Source organism: Peromyscus eremicus, chromosome 1 (assembly GCF_949786415.1).
Source record: "Peromyscus eremicus chromosome 1, PerEre_H2_v1, whole genome shotgun sequence".
In the NCBI taxonomy this organism is placed as follows: domain Eukaryota; kingdom Metazoa; phylum Chordata; class Mammalia; order Rodentia; family Cricetidae; genus Peromyscus; species Peromyscus eremicus.
In genome coordinates this window covers 162,791,491-162,812,737 of record NC_081416.1, presented here as the reverse complement: position 1 = coordinate 162,812,737, position 21,247 = coordinate 162,791,491, and the positions used below count along the sequence as shown (strand labels likewise).

The 21,247-nt window shown below is 50.2% G+C and overlaps 3 protein-coding genes across 7 annotated transcripts; 1 reads left to right on the top strand and 2 right to left on the bottom strand.

The window, feature by feature from the left end:
• Positions 1-2,908: 2,908 nt before the first annotated feature.
• On the bottom strand, positions 2,909-9,168 carry LOC131923067 (uncharacterized). 2 transcript variants are annotated; one of them, XM_059277939.1, is made up of 5 exons: positions 8,238-9,168; positions 7,634-7,890; positions 6,422-6,568; positions 3,382-3,513; positions 2,909-3,135 (listed from the first exon to the last, which is right to left on the bottom strand). In XM_059277939.1, the coding sequence occupies exons 1-5, from the start codon at positions 8,960-8,962 to the stop codon at positions 3,068-3,070; spliced, it is 1,329 nt and encodes a 442-aa protein (XP_059133922.1). In that variant the 5' UTR covers positions 8,963-9,168; the 3' UTR covers positions 2,909-3,067. The 2 variants fall into 2 exon arrangements, with proteins under 2 accessions (XP_059133922.1, XP_059133931.1); XM_059277948.1 differs by lacking the exon at positions 3,382-3,513 and having other exon boundaries at positions 8,238-9,166.
• LOC131923079 (uncharacterized) lies at positions 9,162-16,183 on the top strand. 4 transcript variants are annotated; one of them, XM_059277987.1, is made up of 6 exons: positions 9,169-9,235; positions 12,761-12,883; positions 13,520-13,720; positions 14,609-14,755; positions 15,252-15,380; positions 15,516-16,183. In XM_059277987.1, exons 3-6 carry the CDS (start codon positions 13,630-13,632, stop codon positions 15,755-15,757), a joined length of 609 nt encoding a protein of 202 aa, XP_059133970.1. In that variant the 5' UTR covers positions 9,169-9,235; positions 12,761-12,883; positions 13,520-13,629; the 3' UTR covers positions 15,758-16,183. The 4 variants fall into 4 exon arrangements, with proteins under 4 accessions (XP_059133962.1, XP_059133952.1, XP_059133944.1 ...); XM_059277979.1 differs by lacking the exon at positions 12,761-12,883 and having other exon boundaries at positions 9,162-9,235; positions 14,699-14,755; XM_059277969.1 differs by lacking the exon at positions 12,761-12,883 and having other exon boundaries at positions 9,162-9,235; positions 15,540-16,183.
• A 328-nt stretch (positions 16,184-16,511) lies between these two features.
• Klk1 (kallikrein 1) lies at positions 16,512-20,762 on the bottom strand. The gene is made up of 5 exons (XM_059277997.1): positions 20,717-20,762; positions 18,319-18,478; positions 17,250-17,536; positions 17,008-17,144; positions 16,512-16,692 (listed from the first exon to the last, which is right to left on the bottom strand). Exons 1-5 carry the CDS (start codon positions 20,760-20,762, stop codon positions 16,540-16,542), a joined length of 783 nt encoding a protein of 260 aa, XP_059133980.1. The 3' UTR covers positions 16,512-16,539.
• Between the last annotated feature and the right edge of the window lie 485 nt (positions 20,763-21,247).

Genomic DNA, 21,247 nt, shown 5'->3' with positions numbered 1-21,247 from the left:
AGCTGTTACATTCTTTAAGCCATAGCTGCAATCCTTCATGAGACTCGAGTGTCCTTTGTTCAGCTGATCCCTGCTCGTTAGGGCTCTTTCTTCTTCCCATTGAGGAGATTGGTCCTGGAACCTAATGGTCTGAAGTAAAGGGAAAGGAGTTGATTCCTCTCTTAGGTATGTGAATGAATTTCCATTATGGCCGCTGGCTCACACCAGAGGAAAGGCAATATTCTCAACAAGGCTGGTAGTGGTGTCTTTCTGTGTGTTCTCAGGGCCGTACCTTTCTCTCTCACTTGTGGTCTTCCTGATCTCTGTGGAACCTACAAAGTCCTTCTCTGCCACAGGACCTTTGGCATGTACCATTCTCTCTGCATTTCAAGCAACTCCAATCCACATGGCTCCCTTATTGGGGAATATTTGTTTACACTGAAGATGTATCTTTGCCAAGGTGTCTTCTGATTGGGTTAATAAAGATCTGAGTGGCCAATAGCTAGGCAGGAAGAGGTTAGGCGGGACTTCCAGAGACAGATGACTCTGGGAAGAAGGCAGAGTTGCCAGCCAGACATGGAGAGGAAATGGGAGGCTCAAGATGGAAGAGGTAATGCCATGTGGCAGAACACAATTAAAAAATATGGGTTAATTTAAGTTATAAGAGCTAGTTGAGACAAGCCTAAGCTAAAGGCCAATCTTTTATCATTAATAATAAGTCTCCATGTCATTTGGGAGCTGGCTGGCAGGACAGAGAAAGACTCATTACTCCCTCCTTCTCCAGTCACCTTTGTTCATCTGTCATCTTGGCAAAGAATCCCCAGATTACCTCTACTCCAGATAATCTGCCTGTATGTAGGGATTATGGGCTGTATAAATGGAGAAAGCTGAGTACCAGTGTTCGTGTCCCTCTGCTTCCTGACTGCAGATGCAATGTGACTAGCTGCCTCCTCAAGCTCCTGCCTCCTTGACCCCCTACCCCCCAGGTGATGGACTGTACTTTTAACTGTGAACCTTTTCCCTTAAGTTGCTTTTACCAGGGTGTTTTATCATAGCAACAGAAAACTAAATAAGACGCCTCCTTTCTCTTTCCTCATAGCATGGATTCCCTCACATCTCATCCAGTTCCTTATAGGCACAGATTTTGTATTCCTCTGCACAGGATTGGGACTGTGTTTATTTCATCATTCTTACAGATCTAGTGTAAGGCATATAGCTGTAGCTCATCTTTAAAAATGGACACATTTGCTGGGGATGCGGCTCAGTTGTTAGAGGGCCTGCCTAGCTTGTAGGAAGTGTTGGCTTCAATCCCTAACATTATATAAACTAGGCATGGTTGTGGCCAACTGCAATGCCAACAAGAGATTCAGAATTTAGGTTCCATCTTGTCTACATAGTGAGTTCCATACCAGCCTGGAATACATGAGAAAGTGTCTAAATTTTTTTTTGAAATTAAAATGTATTTATTTTGGATTTATATGTGTGAATGTTATGCTTGCATGTATGCCTGTGTACCATGGGTGTGCCTGGTGCCCTCAGAGGTCAGAAGAGTGTTGAAACTGGAGTTAAGGGTGGTTGTGAGCTGCCACGTGAGTTTTGGGAATCAAGCCCTGGTCCTCTGCAAAAGCAAGTGCTCTTAACAGCTGAGCCATCTGTCCAGCCCCTTGCGGTTTTTTGATAACACAATTGTGCAGTTCTTTTTTTTTTTCAAATTTATTTTTATTTGTGTGTGTGTGTGTGTGTGTGTGTGTGTGTGTGTGTGTGTGTGTGTTGGGGGTTATTTGTGTATGTGTGGGTGCAGTACCTGCAGAGGCCAAAAGAGGGCAACAGATCCCCCTAGAGCTGGAGTTACAGGTAGCATGAGCCACCCAACAAGAATGCTGGTAACTGAACTCAGTCTTCTGTGAAAGCAAGAAAACACTCTTTACTAAGCCATCTCTCCAGCCCTTTGATTGTGCAGTTCTTGGATGTGAACTTTGTAGATAATGTTATCATGTGGTGATGTCAAAAAGTTGGACCTGTGTAGTAGATCATTGCCTCTACTCTTAGACAAGAAAACTGAGTCCCAAGTCAACCTTGCTGTGAGTCATAGAGCTAGTAAGTGAGAGTCTGTAGACCTGTGAGAATAAGAAAAAGGGGAGCCTCATTCCCCTCTGCAGGAAGTAGGTGGTGGGGGACCTGGGAAGTGATGGGCTTTTTACTTCCGTATCAACCCTTCCCTATTTAGCAGCTGTCTACTGGCCCCACACCTCCCTCCTAGAGCCCTACACTGAGCAGGATTGTGTTGAGGGCCTTTGGGAAGAAGAGTAGGGCTAGGGGAGAAGCTGCAGGAAAGGATGGGAGGTGAGTTGAGGACCTGAGCAGGATTTTCTCAGAAAAGGGGAGTTATTGATTGTACAACTAAAGGTTGGAGCTGCAGAACAGTGAGGCACACCTTTAATCCTAGCACTCAGGCCGCGGAGGCCCATCTTTATGAGTTCCAGGCCAGCCTGGTCAACATAGTGAGTCTCTGTCTCAAAAACAAAAACCACAACAGAAATCAGAAGAACTAAAGGTTGAAGTTAAGACATGGGGTAAGTCAATAAACATTAAGCACCATGTGGCACACACCTATAATCCCAGTACTGGGGGAGGCAGAGGCAGGCAGATCTCTGTGAATTCGAGGCCAGCCTGATCTACAGAGTGAGTTCCAGGACAGCCAGGGATACACAGAGAAACCCTATCTCAGAAAACAAACAAAAAAGCACTGTGTATATACCAAGGATCCTCACCCTAGTCTTTTTGCTGACCTTTGATGTTTTACCCCTGAGTCCCTTTTCTGTCCCTCTACTTAAGAGTAGCCCCTAAATGGACAAGGTGTGTGTTGGGGGGGGGAGGGTATGGCAGTTCCACAATGTGCTTTCAAAATATAAAGCCAATTGATGAAATATTCTGGGCAGAAGATATTTTTCTTTAAAATGTAAGTTATTCCTCTGGGTTGAGGGGAGTCAGAAGTTACATAACTCATGAGTGTAGGGCTGGAGAGTGAGCTCGTCAGGCAGTTGACAGTTGTAAGAGTAGATCATTGCTATCAGTTCATTGTCATGGCCTAGGACCACCTGGCTTGGACTGGCAGGATGGACCAGAAGTTCATGTAGTTCAGATAGGAGAAGAGACCTGAGAAAGGGCAGAGAAGACACAGAGGTTAGTAGGCTAGCCCTTACTGTGTACCCCATCCCTAAATCCAGAATCAACTCCACTCTCATGTTGTCCCCAACCCACCCCAAGCCTACAAAGAATCCCTAACCCTGACTCCCAAGCCCAGTCCCACTGTCCCCGGCCCTGTGTGCAACCTGACCCCCATTCCTAACAATCCCCACAGCATCATCTGCACCACTGAGGCCACACCCGAGCCAGCCAGACCAATCATGAAGAAGAAGAAGACACTGATCCAGGCCAGGTAGAAGCTGCTCCCCATCGTGTAGGTCATGCCTTCCTGTAAGAACTCTCTGGCTTGCATCAGGTAGAACAGGACCCCCAGAATGATGCTGATCCCTGCGTAGCACAGACCAGGACCAGCTGTGAGCCCCCCACAGGCTTAGTCACACGGCTGTGGCTTTCCCACTATCGTGCTGGTTTCTTTAATCTTCCTACACAGCTGAAGATGACCTTGAACTCTTCCTGTCTTAGACACGCATCACCATGCTCAGTGTGTGCAGTTTGGGGATGGAACCCTAGCCAAGTGCTCTACCAACTGAGCTACATCCCCAGCCCTCTTTTTTCTCTTCCTGTGCTTCCTCCCCTTTGTTTCTCTCTCCATTTTCTGTCCACTTCCCTTCTTCACTTCTTACCTTCCTTTTGGTTGTTGACATTTTGAAACGAGAGCTTGCTTTATAGCCCAGGCTAGCTCTGGACTCATTATGTAGTTCAGGCTGATGAACTAGCTGATAACTTGCTCTAGTCTCCAAGTTGTAAAACGGCAAGCATGTGCCACCACATTGTCTCCAGTGTCATTGATATCCAGACCCTGACCTCCCCCCATGACCTCCTGACAGTACCCTGATGGGAGACACTGGGAGGTTTTGGAACTCGCAGGCCAGGCCTCTTACCCTGCTTCTGCTCCTTTCTTTGGAGCAGCCTCTAATGTGCCTGAGCCTCAATAGCCTCATCTGTACAGTGGGTATAACCACCAACCGATCTGTGAGGGCCATCATGAGGGTATGTGGTGATTATTATGTATTCTGACCCATGGTAAACCTCAAAGACTAGGATAATTCTCATTATTATTGGCTCCTTAATGTTTGGATTCTGGAGCCACAGAGAGAGTTCAAACATTTTGGGCAATTTGAATCGACAAGAATGAAGATAATTTGTAAAAAGGGAGAAAAATAAGAAACTCAGATTTAACAGAACGGTTTTTTTTTTTAAGTTAAGTTATGAAAATAATATAAGAAGTGCTTTGTGTTCAGTTACAGGACAGGATAGGATTATCTGACTGAAAGTGCCTCATTTTAAACTGAGGTGTTCTCTACCTACTGTGACTTATGTTGAAATAAACTTATTTCATTTTTTAATTATATGTATGTGCGTGTGTTGGGGGGGTTGGGGTTCACAACTGGATGCAGTGCCCACAGAGTCCAGAAGAGGGCATCAGCTGCCCCTAGAGCTGGCATTACAGGCGGTGGTGAGCTGCACGTGGGTTCTGGGAACAGCACTCTGGTCTTCTGCAAGAGTACTGTGTGCTCTTAACCACCAGCTGTCTTTCCAGTCTCGACAACTGTATTTAGACAGTTAGAGGTGTGGTGCCTTCATCCCAGCAAGCGAGAGGCTGAAGCAGAAGGTGGCTGGGATTCCCCAGCAGTCCCGGCTAGAAACAGACAGCCGCACTGATGATTCAGCTACAGACAAAGCAGACGCCAGCTAGTGACCGGCAGACAGGAGCTGCGTGCTCTCTCTTCTCAGCAGTGCTGTTCCTCTCCAGAAATGTTTGTACCACAGCTGGAAGTTGTGGTCAGTCACTGCCAAGGACAGGCGGACTATGTCAGTCAACGCCAAATTAAAATGCCCTCAACCTTTTGCAGTCTGGGCATGTGTACGGACACAGACGTTCTAATCAGCATGTCAGTTTTGAATCCCTTGGAGCGTGATCGTGGTAAGGGCTAACAAACCAGCACCCAGTGCTGACCCCTCTCAATCTCACTTACCATCCTCACACCTCAGCGTCCTGAATGCTGGCATTTTAGACCTGTACCACTCTTCATGACTTCTCACAGGAGGCCACCTAGATCCTCATTTACATATGCCTGGACTCTTAGATGTGTCACTAACCTGGAAGTTTGTCTGGAGGTTTTACCAGGGGATTTTCAGTTATTTATATGACCTTAACCAAAGCATATCCCTTCTCTGCTGGGTAAGGAGGGACTTACAATGGAGGGTGGGGATGAAAGGGACACTTGCCTACCTAGTCAGATCAGATGAACCAACTGGGGACTCAAAGACAACAGAGTTAACATTTTCTAATTGAACGCTCCCCACATCATCACATGACAGAAAAATTTTATCTGCAGCAGGATGAGATGTAGCTCAGTTGGTAGAGTGCTTGCCTAGCATGCATGAAGCCCTGGGTTCCATCTCCAGTACCACAGAAACTTTGTGTGCCAGCACACACCTGTTATCCCAGCACCATGGAGGTGGGAACAGGAGGATCAGAAGTTCACAGACATTCTGGACGTACTTGGCTGCATTTCTATGTAGATCAAGGTCAGCCTCAGCTACATGAGATCCAGTTAAAAAAAGAAAAATGGAAATGTATCCTCACTCAAGAGATGAGAAAAGTATGACTTGGAGAGATGAAGTAGCTTGAAGGAAATGCTCTTGGGAAGGTAGGACAGAACCACACATGGAGCTATGTGTAAAGGTTCGAGTCCAGGCTGTGCTGGGGATGTATTAGGTGGAAGATGTCCTGGGATGGGGTTGAAGAAGACGATGGAGTTGGGAATCGCTTGGGATGAGTTTCCGAGGGAAGTTCACAGCTGCTGAGTTGGAGTGCGGACTGAGAAGGAGGTGAAGCCAGGGCCTGGGAGTGAGGCTGAACTTCTCAGAAGGGCAGGGCTGGGCTGACCTTGAGACAGCCATGGAGGATAATGAGGCTTGAGGCCAAGTTGGGTGTTGAGATTTGTGAAGAGGCTGAGGATAGTAAGGAGTGTGGTTTGGGAAAAGATGGATTCAGGATGAGATAGGGATGGATGATGGAACAGGTGTCAGGGAGGAGGGGTTTGGATTTGCGGGCTATGAGATGGTAGTTAGAGATGAGGCTGGTTTCAGGCCTGGATGCTACATGATGGCGGGGGATTTGTAAGGAGGTAGGGCTGGGGCTGAAGATGAGGATGGGGAGGGCTGAGTGTAGAGGGAATGTGGCTGGCCTTTATAATGGGCACCCATGGGAAGCATCATAGTAACATGCCTGTCATGAGGCTGCAGATGAAGAGAAAGAAGTCCATCGAGGGCGTATTGGTGCTGGAGAAGAGTATGGTTCTGATGAGACCCATACACGCACAGAAACTCAGGATACCAGAGATGAGGAGGCAGGCCCAGGCCAGGTCCAGCAAGTCTGGGAAAAGAAGAGAATCAAGAGCACCAAGCCCATGCTGAGGAGATGGCTTAACAGTTAAGTGTGCTCCCTGCTGTCCTGGAGGACCTGAGTTCAATTCCTAGCACCCACTCTAGGTGGCTTACAACCACCTGTAACTTTAGTTTCAGGGACTATGATGCCTTTTTCTAGCTTCTGTGAGCACCTGCACTAATGTACACATACCCACACACATACCCACACAGACACATAAAGATTTTAAAACAGATGGCCAGTGTAGGGCATCACTCTAATCTCATCTCTTGAGAAGCAGAAGAAGGCAGATTTCTGTGAGTTTAAGGCTAGCCTGGTTTACATAGTAAGAACTTATCTCCAATAAATAAATATTTAAAAGAAAAGTGATTGAGAAAGTGCCTAACATTAACCTCTGGCCTCCAAATGCACACACACACACACACACACACACACACACACACACACACACACGCACATACACAGATATGCAGATACAGACAGACAGACATACACACTGACACATGCAGATACAGACATACATTCAGACAGACAGACAGATACACACACACTCTACTAGAGGCCAGAGGAGGGCAGTAGATTACCTGGAACTGGAGTTACAAGTGGTTGTAAGCCACCTAGGATTGGTAAGGACCATGAAAATGAATTCTTTGCTGGAACTGATGCTGATTCACTGAAGAGGAAAAAACTTCCCCAAGTTGCTTTTGGTCAGAGTGCTTCATCACAGTATTTGAAACCCCTACTAAGATGGGTCCTGAAAAAAGACACCTGAAGCCATCTTCTGGCTTCCACACACACTTGCACCTGCACACTTACACATACACACACAAACCAACATTAACCTCTAAAAACTGGGTATTGGATGCATCAGATCCAGTACGTGAGATAGACTTCTCGGTCAGTGACATCAGGCTCTCGGGCATGAAGAGGTTGTGTGGGCATCAAAGAGTAGCCTAAGGAGGGAGAAACTATTCCTTGAGCTTCTCTGAGACAAAGAGGACACTTGAGTCTCGGAAGGGGTAGGGACAGGGCCAACCTTACAAGCATTCTTACCATAGTCATTCATGCAGGAGATGTCAGGGCAGCCCATGAAGAAGGTGGTGTCGATGGGGATGGTCTTGGGGCCAGTGGGGTCCCCTGAGGGCACTAGAGGCACTTGGAAGTGGATCCAGGGCTGCCAGAAGGCAATGAGGTTGAGCATTAGCATGCCGACCACAGTCAGCACCAGGCTAAGGTACTGGCTGATCTTCTTGGCTTCCAGCAACAGCATCCAGCCCATGCGCAGCAGTGGCCAGTGTTTGCTCTGAGTCCTGTGACAGATCATGTGACCAGCATCAGCAGAAAGTCCGTCTACCCTGCCCAGCCACCCCACAACAATCTTCAGACCCCATCTGAGAAGCCAGGCACGGTGGCACATGCCTTTAATCTCAGCACAGAAGACAGAGGAAGGAGGATCTGAGTTCAAGGTCAGCTTGGTCTACATAGAGAGACCCTATCCCAATAAAACAAAACACCAGACCTCATCTACCTTGCATCTGCTCAAATCCCCTACGTTTCACTCAGGTACCCCTCTAGCCCGTGCTATACCTCCAGTTTCAAGTGCAGCTGTACAGCTCCAGGCTTGACTGTGGCCCCTCCACTCCTCTCCTCTACTCACCTATAGGAGCCCGTTGTAGTAGAAAGGCTTGCCAGTTTGGAGAAACTGCCTACAGTGCTCTGAACGGACAGAGAGCTGTGTAAATGTTCTCTTAAACTATCCTTGGAGTCCCAGACAAAAGACTCAAAGCTCTCGATGCTGGCCTCTGGGCTGCAGGTTATGGATGGGGGGACGTCCACACTGGGCCGCTTCTGTTTTCTGTTGGGTTTGTGTGACTGGATCAAGGAGAGGGGGCTGTCAGCGTCAGTTTGTAAGCTGTGGATTTCTGACTGGACATTGCTCAGGGTGTGAGGGTTTAGGATGTTGACTCGGTGATTATGGGAAAGGGAAGAGCTCTCTCTGGAACTGGGACAGCGATTGTAGCCAACAGATTGTATACGTTGTGTATTGGGCTGGGAACCCTGAGAAGGGGTCTCTTGAGTGCTAAGCCTTTGAGGGAGAATGGTGGATGGGGAAGAAGCTTGGGTGCTGAGCCTCCAAGGAAGGAAGGTGGATGCTGGTGGTTCCTGGATTCTCACCCTTCGGTGAGGTATGGATGTTGATAGCTCCTGGCTGTTGAGTCCTTGAGTGTGGACGATGGGCATAGGTGCTTGTATGTTGATCCGATGACCTTGGGTGGCATCTGGGAGGTTGGAGGTCCCTTTCAGAGAGTCTTGGGTTTTATTTTTTCTGCTGTAGGGAGCTGCTGTCCCCTTGCTCTGGAGGCCAGAGGAGTGCTGGTCCATGTGGAGAAGCGAGATGGGGCTGGTTCCTGAGTGTACTCAGTTTGCGCGAACCTCTGCTTCCAGGCACTCCCACGGCATCTGGACACCTGTAGGTCTGACTCTAAAGTTATGTGTCCCTCTGTCTGTGGCTCCTGCTGTCTGTCTCTCTGTCCCCAGACAGTTATTCAGGGGTTTTGGCTGGGCAGCAGCTGGGGGTGGGGTGGGTTCTATGACAGTTGGAGGGTTCCGAGAGGCTGTGGTTGGCCATGGCCTCAGACTCCACCGTAGACCTTCGTGAGTGACCTGGGTGTTTGGGCTGGGTCAGAGGGACTTGATGGAGTCTGGATTGGGTAGGACAGGGTGATACTGGGTTAGTGAAGGTCTGGGCTAGACCTGGCTAGGATCAGGGCCAGGCAGGACTGAGAGTCAGGAAAGCATGTGTGAGATGAATTCTAGTTTCTAGAAGATCTGAACTTACAATTCCTTCCACCTACTCATGTCTTTCCCTCAGTTCCCAGGCCTGCTCTGGGCCAGTTTCTGTCTTTTGTTCCTTTCTCTGCCTCTGTGTCTCACTTTGTTCTTTTTTCTTTCTCCTCTGGTTCTCTTTCCCTTCATCCTCTCCCGAGACCTCACAGAAGACTGAATCTGCTCCTTGCTCCTGAAGATTTCAGATCTGGGGTCAGGCAGGGAGGAAGACCCAGCCACAGCTTAGTAAGGCATCCCACACAGGGAGAGGGACTTTTGAAATCCTCTTCCCCCAGGTGGGTATGATGATCATACCAGCACTTAGAGGCAGGAGGATTGCATTGAATTTGAGCCCATCTTGGGGTACTGAGTGAGAGGCTATCTCAAAATAATAACAACAAAAACAACAATAGAAAACATTCTGCTCTTTCCCCTTTCTTTTGATGAACTTCAGAGGAAAAACTACTCACAAACTTTGTTTATTACACAAACACCCATATTATTAGATTTTATTTTTATATCTGTTTGTTTTAAGGTTCGTTTATATTTTCTTTTTCTAAAAAATTTTATTTATTAATGTACGTTTGTGTTTTGCTTGCATGTATGTCTATGTGAACTGGAGTTACAGACAGTTGTGAGCTGCCATGTGGGTGCTTGTAATTGAACCTGGGTCCTCTGGAAGAGCAGCTTAACTGCTTAAGCCATCTCTCCAGACCCTATTTATATTTTCTTATGTGTATGTGTGAGTGAGTGCCTGTGTGTTTGTATGTGCGCCATGTACATGCAGTACCTGTAGAGGCCAGAAGAGGGTGTCAGATTCTCTGGATCTGCACTGATAGGCAGTTGTGAGCCTCCTGGCTGAGAGCATTGAGAGCCGAACCATTGTCCATTGCAAGAGCAGTAAGTGCTCTTAACTGCTGAGCCAACTCTCCAGCTCCACATTTATTTACTTATTTATCACATCTATTTACTTGTTTATCTCTCTCTCTCTGTGTGTGTGTGTGTGTGTGTGTGTGTGTGTGTGTGTGTACCACAGAGAGTGTTTGGAGGTCAGAGGACAACTTCTAAGAATCAATTTCTCCTTCCACCATGTGGATTGTAGGGACTGGGCTCAGGTTATTGGCCTTGGTGGGGAAAACCTCCACCTTGTTGAGTGCTACCTTGTTGGCCCTCGATTGATTGATTGATTGATTGTCCTATTGTTTAGTCCTGGCTGGCCCTAAATCTACTATGTAGCCCAACTTGGTTTTAAATTCATAACAATCCTCCTGCATCAACTTCTCAAGTGCTGAGATCACGGACAGGTGCCACCATGTCAAGCTTGATCATATTTCAGTGATTATGTAAATATTGAGGAGCCAGGTGCTATTCTTTTGTTTGTTTGTTGTTTTGAGCCAGAGTCTCTCTACATAGACCTGGCTGGCCTGGAACTCACTATGTAGACCAGGCTGGCTTTGAACTCACAGAGATCTGCCTGCCTCTGCCTCCCGAGTATTGGGATTAAAGGTGTGTGCCACTATGCCTGGCCTTAGTAGATGTTAATTTTTTTTATTTTGAAAAGTCAAAGGTGAATTTTGAGATGTGCCTGACTGTACGATGCATTCCAGTTTTAAGGATGTTAAAACTGCATCTTTGAGCCAGGCTTGGTAATCCTGGCACTTAGGCAGAGGCAGGAAGGTCACTTTGAGTTCAAGGCCATCCTGATATGCATAGTGAGTTCTAGGTAGGCCAAAATTACGTGGTAGACCCTGTCTCGACACCAAAATCTAAGAGAAATCTGCATTCTAAAATGGCACAAAATGTGTTATATCCCATTGTTGAGATACTTTTTTTGGCTACTGGAACCAAATTTCAAAATGCAACAATGGTGGTTTAAATCATAAACACTTGCTGGACTAGCCGGCGCACTCCTGAATACCAGGACTAAGTATGCTGAGGCAGAAGGATCTCCAGAATGTCAAAGTGAGTCTGCTCTACATAGTGAGTTCCAGACCAATATTGAAATCGTATTTAAACACAAACAAACAAACAACCACAAAAAGAACAAAACAAAATCCAGGTCAGTAAGCTGGCTCAGCAGGTAAATGCGCTTGGTGCCAAGCCTGAGGACCTGAGTTTGGTTGATGATTGGAACCCACATGGTGGAAAGAGCGAGCTGACTCCCTTAGGTTTTTTTCCTGACCTCTACATGTATTCTATGGCACTCATGTTCCCCCTTCCTAACTACACAAAGAAAGAAATAAATGTGAAAAGAAACAAACACACAAACAAACCTCAGACCAAAACCACAAAGTCAAGGCTGGAGCCATAGCTCAGTAGAGTATCCATTTAGCATAAAGCCCTGGGTTCCATCCCAGCCTGGCATCAACCAGGCATTGCCTGTCATCCCTGGAGAGAGATCAGAAGTATAAGATGCTCCTAAGGTACATATCAAAGTTAGCCCAGCCTGAGCTTATGTGAGATCCTTTCTCAAGAAACAGCAACCAGAAAATGCCACACACACCTCCAGAAGCCCCATTAAGAGTTCCTCTTAGGAGCTGGATATGGTGGTGCACACCATTGATCCTAGAACTTAGGAGGCAGAGGCAGGTGGATCTTTGTGAGGTCCAGGTCAGACTGGTCTACAGAGTAAATTCAGGCCAGTCAGACCTACATAGGGAAACTCAGTCTCAAAAAAAATTAAAAAATCAAGAGTTCAGCCTGGGTTCTGTTATAGAAAAGGAGGAATACATATCCTTTGCTACCTACTTACTGTGTGCCTGCTGCATGTTTCAGACATATCCCCTCCTGTTGGACATATAGATTATTTCAACTCTCATAGCATTTACCACATTTGATCTGGGTGTGTGATCCACTCCAAGAAGGTCAGGCCAGCCTGAATCCAGACCAGCTGAGGAGTGATCAGTTGGCCACCAAGCTCTTCTCTGAGTCCTAGGACTCTGCCTAAATTCTTCTGAAAACTACATTGTTCTCTTCTATAAAGGATGAGAAAGGAGTTACCATTTCTGGTCCCATTAATGCATACATCTGTTCATGCACACATTCATCCATTCATGAGCTCATTCATGCGCTCATTCATTTATGTATCCACTCATGCATTTGTTTCCATTAATTAATTCATGTGTCCACTTACGCATTCGCTCATGTGTGCGGTCATGGATGCATACATTCATTCATACATTCATTTATTTACTCCTTTTATTTAACAAGCACCACAGCCTCTCTGCTAAGTGATGGGAGTACACCCGAGAACAAAATAGACTTGTTTCCCACACTCATGAAACACTGTTTCAGAGGATTGGTGAGGGGAAAAACAATTAGCAAGTAATTCATTGTAAATCTGTGATTTGCCAGTGAAGGAGATGTACCTCACACCATGGAAACCTCTAACAGATTGACTGAGCAGGAACAGAGAGTTCTGGGGACTGAGTACAGGCTGAGCTCAGGGAAGGAGATGGAAAGAAGAGAAATTGAAGGGTAGGTGGTTGTGGAAGGCCAGGAAAAAGTGAGCAATGAAGGCTGGGGCAGTGGCTCACTCAGGAGAGCGCAGGCAGGGCTTGCCAGAGCCCCAGGTCCCATCCCCAGCACCACATAAACCCAAAGTGTTGGTGCACATCTGCTATCCTAGTACTTGGGTGGTGCAGGAAGAAGGATCAGGAGTTCAGGGTGGTCCTTGGCTTTCTAGTGAGTTAGAAGCCAGCTTGGGCAACACGAAACCTTGTCTCAAAACAAAAGCAAAACCCAAATTCAAACCCATGAAATTGTCCCAAGGAGAGGCACGCTGCATTGAGGCCCCTGGGTCGGGCAGCTCTTAGAGGTAGGAGAAGCCCCTTGGAGACACACAAGGATCAGGGGAGCGGACTTGAGATGGGACTTGGTGAATGTGTGGTGGTCCGGCGTTGAGTTGGGGTTAGCAGTGGGGCAGTGATGCATCCGAAAAGGCCAGTGTGAATGGAAGGAGTTGAAGTGGTGTTGGAGGTGAACTGGGAACAGCTTCCACAGGAGGTGGTGGGAGGTGGGAGGCAGAAGTGAAAGTGAGGGTGAGGCTAGAGGTTGGTATGCAGCGAGGTAGTGGAGGAAGATCCAGGTCCCCAGAACTTTCTCCCTCCCCAGGTGGCCTGTTCTGTTCCTGGGAGGAGGACCGAAAGTTGGTCCTGCGTGGCTGGTCCCTCGTCTTCATCTCCCTGGCAACCTTGTTGGTGTTCAGCGTGGTGGATGGGCAGATGGCCTATGTGCACGGTCCATACACTGGCTTCATCGGCCTCTGGATTGACTGCAGGAGGCACAAGTGTGCCAACGTGGGCCAAGTCACTGGTCAGTTGCATAGGCTGTGTGTCTTACTAATGGGTGCTAGAGGTGGCTGTGGGTCAGGAGTCTCTGGGGGAGTAGCTTAGGGCTCATGTGGGAGCATTATTGTTGGAGGGTAACTCTGTGAGTGGCAGTAGAGTTGTTTTAGAATTTCCAGGAAGTGATTTTGGTGATGTGAGTGGAGGTAGTGATTTTTCATTTTCATTTTTTGGGGGTGCTGAAGCTAGAACCCAGGGCCTTGCACACACTCCACAAGGGTTCTACTACTGAGCCATGCTCCCCCGCTGCTCACTGAGAGATTCCAGACAGGTGCTGAGCTACTTCCCATCATCTGCCTTGTTTGAGACAGGGTCTCATGTAGCCCTGGCTAGCCTCCAACTCAGTGTGTAGCTGTGGATAACCTTGAATTTTGGATCCTCCCCCCAAGTGCTGGAATTACAGGTAAGTGCCACCAACACCCAGTTTACCACAGTGCTGGGGATGGAATGCAGGGCTTCGAACATGCTAGGCAAGCATTCTACCAATGAAGCAACATCCTCAGGACCCCTAGACTTCTTTTACTTCGTGTTTTGAGACAGATAAGGTCTAGGTCTCACTAAATTGCTCAGGCAGGTGTTGAAACGGCACTCCTCCCCAGCCACTGGAATACTTAGGATGACAATGTGCGTCACCAGACCCTGTAGTGGGGGTAATTTTACAGATTCATTGGGCTCCTTATGGTGTGAGAGGGAATGATGAGAGAGAGAGAGAGAGAGAGAGAGAGAGAGAGAGAGAGAGAGAGAGAATGCATACGTGTTGTTCGTGTGTGTGTGTGTGTGTGTGTGTGTGTGTGTGTGTGTGTCTGCGTGCGCGTGCACGGGTAACTGTAGTTGTCTCTCCATCACTCCTCCCCAGTTTACATTCACATGAGCAAGGGCTTCATGTTTCTGGCCCTGGCACTGTGCCTCATTCTCCTGCCCACCATGTTCCTCTCCTTCCGGCCAGTCTGCCGCCGCTTGAACAAGATTGACTACATCTTCAGTTTCCTCAGCATTGGTATCGGTAAGTGTTGGTGAGGACAGGGATGCTTGGGGAGCCCCCACCCCACCTCAGAGCCTCCTTCTTTCCAGAGGTGTGCCTAGACTTCCAATTCTGTTGCTCTGGGGGACAGGGTATCTCTGTGTCTGTCTTGGGCTTTCTCTGTAGCTCAGGCTGGCCTTAATCTCACTCTGTAGTCCATGATGGCCTTGAATATATATATATATATATATATATATATATTTCTCTTGCCTCAGCATCCTGGATAGCTAGGATTAAGGGCCTATGCACACCAGTCATGGCTGATGGCTTTATTTCCCATTTTCCCTTTCCCCATCTCCGAGTATGTTTCAATTTGTTGTTGTTGTTGTTGTTGTTGTTGTTGTTGTTGTTGTGTGTGTGTGTACATGTGTGTCTACTTAGTGTGGCAGGTCAGGGAGGTTGTCTTTGTGTCTCTCCTCTTCCTAAGAGGGGTCCCCTGTCTAGCTTCCTGCCCTTCTCCGGCCCCATCCCAATTCAGGGCTCCTGATTCTCCTCAGCCTGATGCTCTTTGTCATCAACTGCAATAGACTGCGTCTGAGGCCACAGGTGTCCTACCTGCTGGTCTTCTACCTGTGCTGGTGCGCCAGTGTCTTGATGCTGTGGGCCGGTGAGGGGCCTTGGATGGAAGGGTGGGGCTTGGGCAGGGCAAGGGCGGAGCCCAGGAAAGGGGGCCAGCCTCCAGGGCCAGGGTGGGGCCCGGTGTGGGGCTCAGAGTCGAGTATCACCGGGTCCCTCCTCATAGGAACTCTATCCTTCCTCAACCAAGTGCGGAGGGGGAGCTACAGTACGCCTATCATGGAGCGGAGGGTTAGCTACTTCCGTTGGGCCTTGAGACACCAATCCCAGCAGCAGTCCAATTTGGACCAGAGCTCGGAGTCCATCCAGAACCAGTCTGCTGCAACTTCTCAGGACACTGGGAAGTCCCGGCAGCCAGATGCCTCCACCTCTGTCCCTGTGACTCTGTCACCATCAGACCTCCCTTGAGGTTCCACGCTTCCCATGAGAGCAGGCAGCACCCTCGGGAGACAGGCGGCAAGCCCCGCTCCCCTGTGCAAGGACCCACCCCTTGAGGTCTGAGTCTTGGCAAGGAAACCACTCTGGAAGTCCTCCAATACTTTCGGCTGTGGCTATGTCCCTCTGAGCAGGCACTGGTCCATGGTCCCAAGCAGCTAGAGCGCGGTGGGATGATCGCCCCACAGGCCACGCCCCTAAGCTGCTCTCCAACTTTTGGTCCAGCCCCACCCAAGGAATCCCCTCCAGGGGCCCCAGGCGGGACACTCTGCAGCCCAGCCTTGCGGCCAGTCCCCACCCCTCTGTGGACAGACCCCTCCCAGAAAGTCAAGGCTTGATATAACATCCCGCCCCCTTCCTGGCTTCCCCGACTCAATAAAACCAGGTCGGCATTCCAAAGTTCTCAGTGTCAGACTGCTTGTTATCTCTCCAGCTAGGGTCAAGCTTAGCTGGAGCCGACTTTCCTGACATCTCTAACTTTACATTTGAGGTCTGAGCCTTTTCCTTGCCGGAGTGGACTCAGGTGGCATCTCTGACTCGCTCTGAGTCTTTTGTCTTCACTTGTCTCAGCCCCATCCCTTTGGCCACCTGTACACGTACACTTGTCCCTTGCCACAAACTTGAGATCCACTGGGGAAGTCCTGACCTCAGCTGGCTGGGCCTTGACTTAAACCCGACTCTAGAAGGCCAGAGAATGTCAGAACTCGAGCTCATTTGCTGCATGGTGGGTTTTATTAGGAGCAGAGGACAGAGTGTCACTTAGACTCCATAACTTCGTTCATCCAGGGAACGAAATTAATAAGTTTGGTGTAGATGCCCGGCTTGTTGGGTTTGCCACATGGGGCAGGGCCCCATGATGTGACGCCCTGGAGTACACCATCACATATCAGCGGGCCCCCCGAGTCACCCTGAAAGCAGGAGAGTGGTGGGAGAGTGAGGAAGGGCCTGGCAATTGGGTTCTGCTTGACAGCCTGAGACTGACTCCAACTCTCGGGGGTCCTGCTCTTGCAGGGCCATGAGGTTGGAGTGGGGGGCAGACAGGAAGGTGCTGAAGCCAAGTCAAAGGGAAGTAGTGCCCGCTACAGGGTTCTCCCCTCCCAGAGCTCATCACTTCCGTAGGGAAGGGGGAGAAGTACCTGCCTGGCTGGGCGTTGGAGTGGGAGTCAAGAATCTGAGTTCCCTCTTTCAGCCCTTCACCACACTGCAGGGAGGAGCCCACTCACCACACAAGTGTCTTTTCCTCCTTTCAAGTCTCCTGCACACAGCATGGAGTCTGTCACCATATGGATGTGGGCTTTGGCACACTCCTCATTAGGGAGGAGCTCGAGGTACACACATTGGAGATCATCTGGGTATTCGACTGTGGGTCGGGGGCAAGAGGGTGGTGAGTAGAGCCTAGCCCTGTTCTCTTCTCCTTCAGCCCCAGGTGTCCCTCTTCAGGCTGTGTGGTTTGGCCCAGACTTACACTTGATGGGTTCAATGCTGCCCCAGCCTGAGGCAAGGCAGGTGCTCCCCAGAGTGGGTTCCTCGGAGGGCAGGCTGAGGACCTTCACAGAATCGGTGATTTCAGCAGGCTGGGCAAGGCGGAGCAGCATCAGGTCATTGCTGAAGTCCTTCTCCTGGTTTTGGGTGGCGTTCTCCAGGAGGTCCAGGTTGAAGTCAGGGTGAGGGAAGCTTTCACTGACAAACCGGTGTTGAGCTGAGGCTTCATCCTCAAAGAGGTTGTTACGGCCCAGCCAAACCTGGTACTCGCTGGGGGCAGGGAGAGGATGGAGGAATGAGAGGAGAGAAGCAGGGAGGATGGGCAGAGTGCCGGGGAGGGAGGGAAAGGGAGAGGGAAGGAGGGAGGGGGGAAGGAGAAACAGACAGACAGACAGAACACAGGGGACGAGGGGGCAGGGAGAAGGGGAGGTGCTGAGAGCCGTTCAGCTGCAGCTGCGACTGGGCTGAGCTTCCCCAGCAGGCAGGCCTGGCCCACAGCCCAAGGCCTGAGTTCTCTCTCCACCCTAGCACCCTGCCCTCCCTCTGTACTCAGTTGCCCTTATCCAGCTCCAGCTCAGACCAGCCCTTCTCTGTGCGTCCTCAGAGTGGACAGAAGGCCCTAAGGGCCGAGCTGGTCTGGGGAGAGTGAGGACTTCTATCACGTCTATATTCAGGGACATCCCTTCTTATCCTCAGGGAGCCCCTTAGGCCTGTTCCCCAGGATGGTCAGCAGTGATGGAGAAGGACAAGTGACACCCAGACCCAGAGAGGGCTAGGCAGAGCCCCGGAGCGGAAGACATATAGCAACAAATGGCCCCAGAGACATTCAGCTGTGAATACAGACAAGAGACACACGGACAATAAGACAGAAAAGAAAGAAACGGGAATCAAACACAAGCCTGGAGGGAGCATGGAGAGACCCACGAGGTCATGGATAGAGGGGTCTAGCTCTGCTCTGCCTCTTTCCTTTCAACCGATCCCATCCTCCTGCCCTTCAGTACCCCAGCTTGTTCTGGCTGCCACCCTGCTTCCTTGTCCCCAGCCCTGCTCACTCATTGTAGCAGTGGGCAGCTGTGAGCACCCACTCGGGCGCCACCAGAATGCCCCCGCATTGGAAACTGGTGTAGTGGTACACAGCTGCCTGCCACGGCTGGGAATTCTTCTCACAGTTAAATCCTCCGATGATCCGAGACTGGATGGGAGGTACAGCACCTGCAACACAGCCGTGGGGGCGGGGTTGGCTCAGAGAGGGAGGTGTGCTGTTGGGGGGGGGCACAACTGACCGGGGTTGGGATCACCGGCCAGGTGATCTGGGGGAAGGGACCCGTAAGTGGCTGGCCCTGGATAGGGAGATCTCTGCTATGGGGATAGAAATAGCCTAGCTCCTGGCATATGGAGCAAGAATCAGGTATGGTGTCAGATCACTTAGAACTTCGGGCTAAGGGCTGGCAGGGCAATGCTGTGAGAGAGAGAGAGAGAGAGAGAGAGAGAGAGAGAGAGAGAGAGAGAGAGAAGAAGAAGAAGAAGAAGAAGAAGAAGAAGAAGAAGGAGGAGGAGGAGGAGGAGGAGGAGGAGGAGGAGGAGGAGGAGGAGAGGAGAGAGAGAGAGAGAGAGAGAGAGAGAGAGAGAGAGAGAGAGAGAGAGAGAGAGGAAGAAGAAGGAGGAGGAGGAGGAGAGAGAGAGAGAGAGAGAGAGAGAGGGAGAGAGAGAGAGGAAGAAGGAGGAGGAGGAGAGGAGAGAGAGAGAGAGAGAGAGAGAGAGAGAGAGAGAGAGAGAGGGAGAAGGAGGAGGAGAAGAGGAGAGAGAGAGAGAGAGAGAGGAGAGAGAGAGAGAGAGAGAGAGAGAGAGAGAGAGAGGAAGAAGGAGGAGGAGGAGAGGAGAGAGAGAGAGAGAGAGAGAGAGAGAGAGAGAGAGAGAGAGCCGAGAGAGAGATGGGATTCTAGAGTCCAGTGGTTCTTAGTCCGATGAGAGCGGAATCAGAGGTCCAGAAGATTTGGCATTTGCAGTCTCCAAGGCTTGAGAAGTCAGGGCCCATGAGAGTGGAGGCCCCAGGAAAGGGAGCCCAAGATGATTTGGGGGTTCCTGGATTGGACAGGAAGTGGCCAGCTGGGCTGGGGGAGGATGAGGGGTTTCCAGGTTGAAGGTTAAGGCTAGGGGTGGGCTCCTGGTGGGGTTGTGGTGGGGATGGTATCTGCGAGGGGTGGAGCTCCCCGAGAACAGAGTTTGAGATGGTCAAACAGTGAGAGAAGGAAATGCTGGAGCAATGTGGGGGAGGGCTCTGCTTCTCATGGAGGTGGGGCTAGTGGTCTGGGGGCACTGGAGAGGTTCAGAGGCAGCCTTGGGACAGAGTGGAGAAGGATTTAAAACAGGTCAGACCAGGATGGACGGGAGGACCCACTTGCTATGGGGTACTAGGTTCAGGTATTGGGGTCTCTGGAAGTCCGGCGCAGAGTGAAAACTGGAGCTGTGCAGTGGGACTCAGTCGGGAGGGGACAGGAGCTGGTGAGGAGCAAGAAGTCAACCAGGAGCCTGTGGTTGAGGTGGGGGGCATGCGTGGGAGGGAAGATCGGGCCAGAACATGGTATTTAGGAACAGAGGAAAGGGAGCCCAGATGTGGTGGGTGGCTCTTATCTGTAATCTCAGCACACAGAAGGCTGAGGCAGAGGATTGCCATGGGCTTGAGGCAAGCCTGGGCTACATAATGAGACCCTGTTTCACAACTTATTCCCAAGAGTTGGGGAAATGGCTTGGTTGCTACAGTATTGGCCATGCTAACATTAGGACCTGAGCTCTGAAACCTCAGAGCTGGGGAGGTGGAAACAGCAGGATCCCCCAGGCTTGCTGGCCAGCCAACCTAGCTAAGAGGGGAGCACTTCATTCAGTTAGAGACCCCGCCTCAAAAATAAGATGGAGGAAGACACTCGACATCCATCTCTGGCTTTCACCACCGACTCCTCCTCCCAAAACAGATCAAACAAACAAACAAACAAACAAACAAACCCAGTGAGAAGGGACATGTTCAGGTCCCCCACACCAGCTAAGTGTCGCAAGCTAAGACTGTTGGTAAAAACGGAGGGACTTGAGAGGATGGGAGACCAGCTGTCAGCACTGGAGGACACAGCTGGAGGCTGGCAGCTGCTGGACAGCCCAAGTTAGCCCCTAACTCAGGAGCTGGACTATCGGGCTCTAGAAAAACAGCAAACTGGAGGGACAACCAAGATCCCAAGGTAAGACCCAGAGATGATCAGGTGGCTAGGGAAGAAGAGAAAGTTCTGGAAAATGGGAAGGAACAGGGCCTGATATGGGAATGAGGACTGTGAGTGTGCAGGGGTCGGGGAGGTGCAGGTGTGCTGGGGTGAGGGGGAAGGAGAAAGGGATTTCCAGGGCTAAAGGCAGCATGAGAGTCAGGGCTCTGGCCCCTCCCGCTCCCCCCCCCCCCCACTGTCTCACCAGTCCCTCCCAGGGACAGGGCGAGGAACAGGATCAGGAACCACATGGTAACAGCTGTCCAGGAGCAGCAGACGGTGAGCTTGGAGCTGAGGAACCTCCTCAGGGAGCCTTTAAAAACCCTTATTCTCCCCCCCCCAGCCCCGCCCCTGCCCTGTTGGCACCCAGATGCTGGCCAAGGCCCTGCCCTTGCTGACGGAGGTGGACTCCCCACTCTCACCCCCACAGCTGTGGGAGGGAGGGACCTGTTGCACCTGCTGTTCTGCAGGCTCTAGGTCACCCTGGATACCTTCCCAGGGCTGAGATTGGGGGGACAGGGCCTGCTGCTCCTGGAGCTGTGCGTGATCTGGGGGCCATAGCCAGAACAGCAAGGTCAGGTGGTGGTGATGAAGGGGTGCAATAGGAGGGTGGGGGAGCAAGTGACCCCCATCACACAGCTCTAAGGAAGGTCCTGTACCTCAAGACCCAGCATGCCCTCAGAAACCAGCAGTTAAAACAAATTCCTGGTACCAATGGTAGCCAGGAGGGCTACAA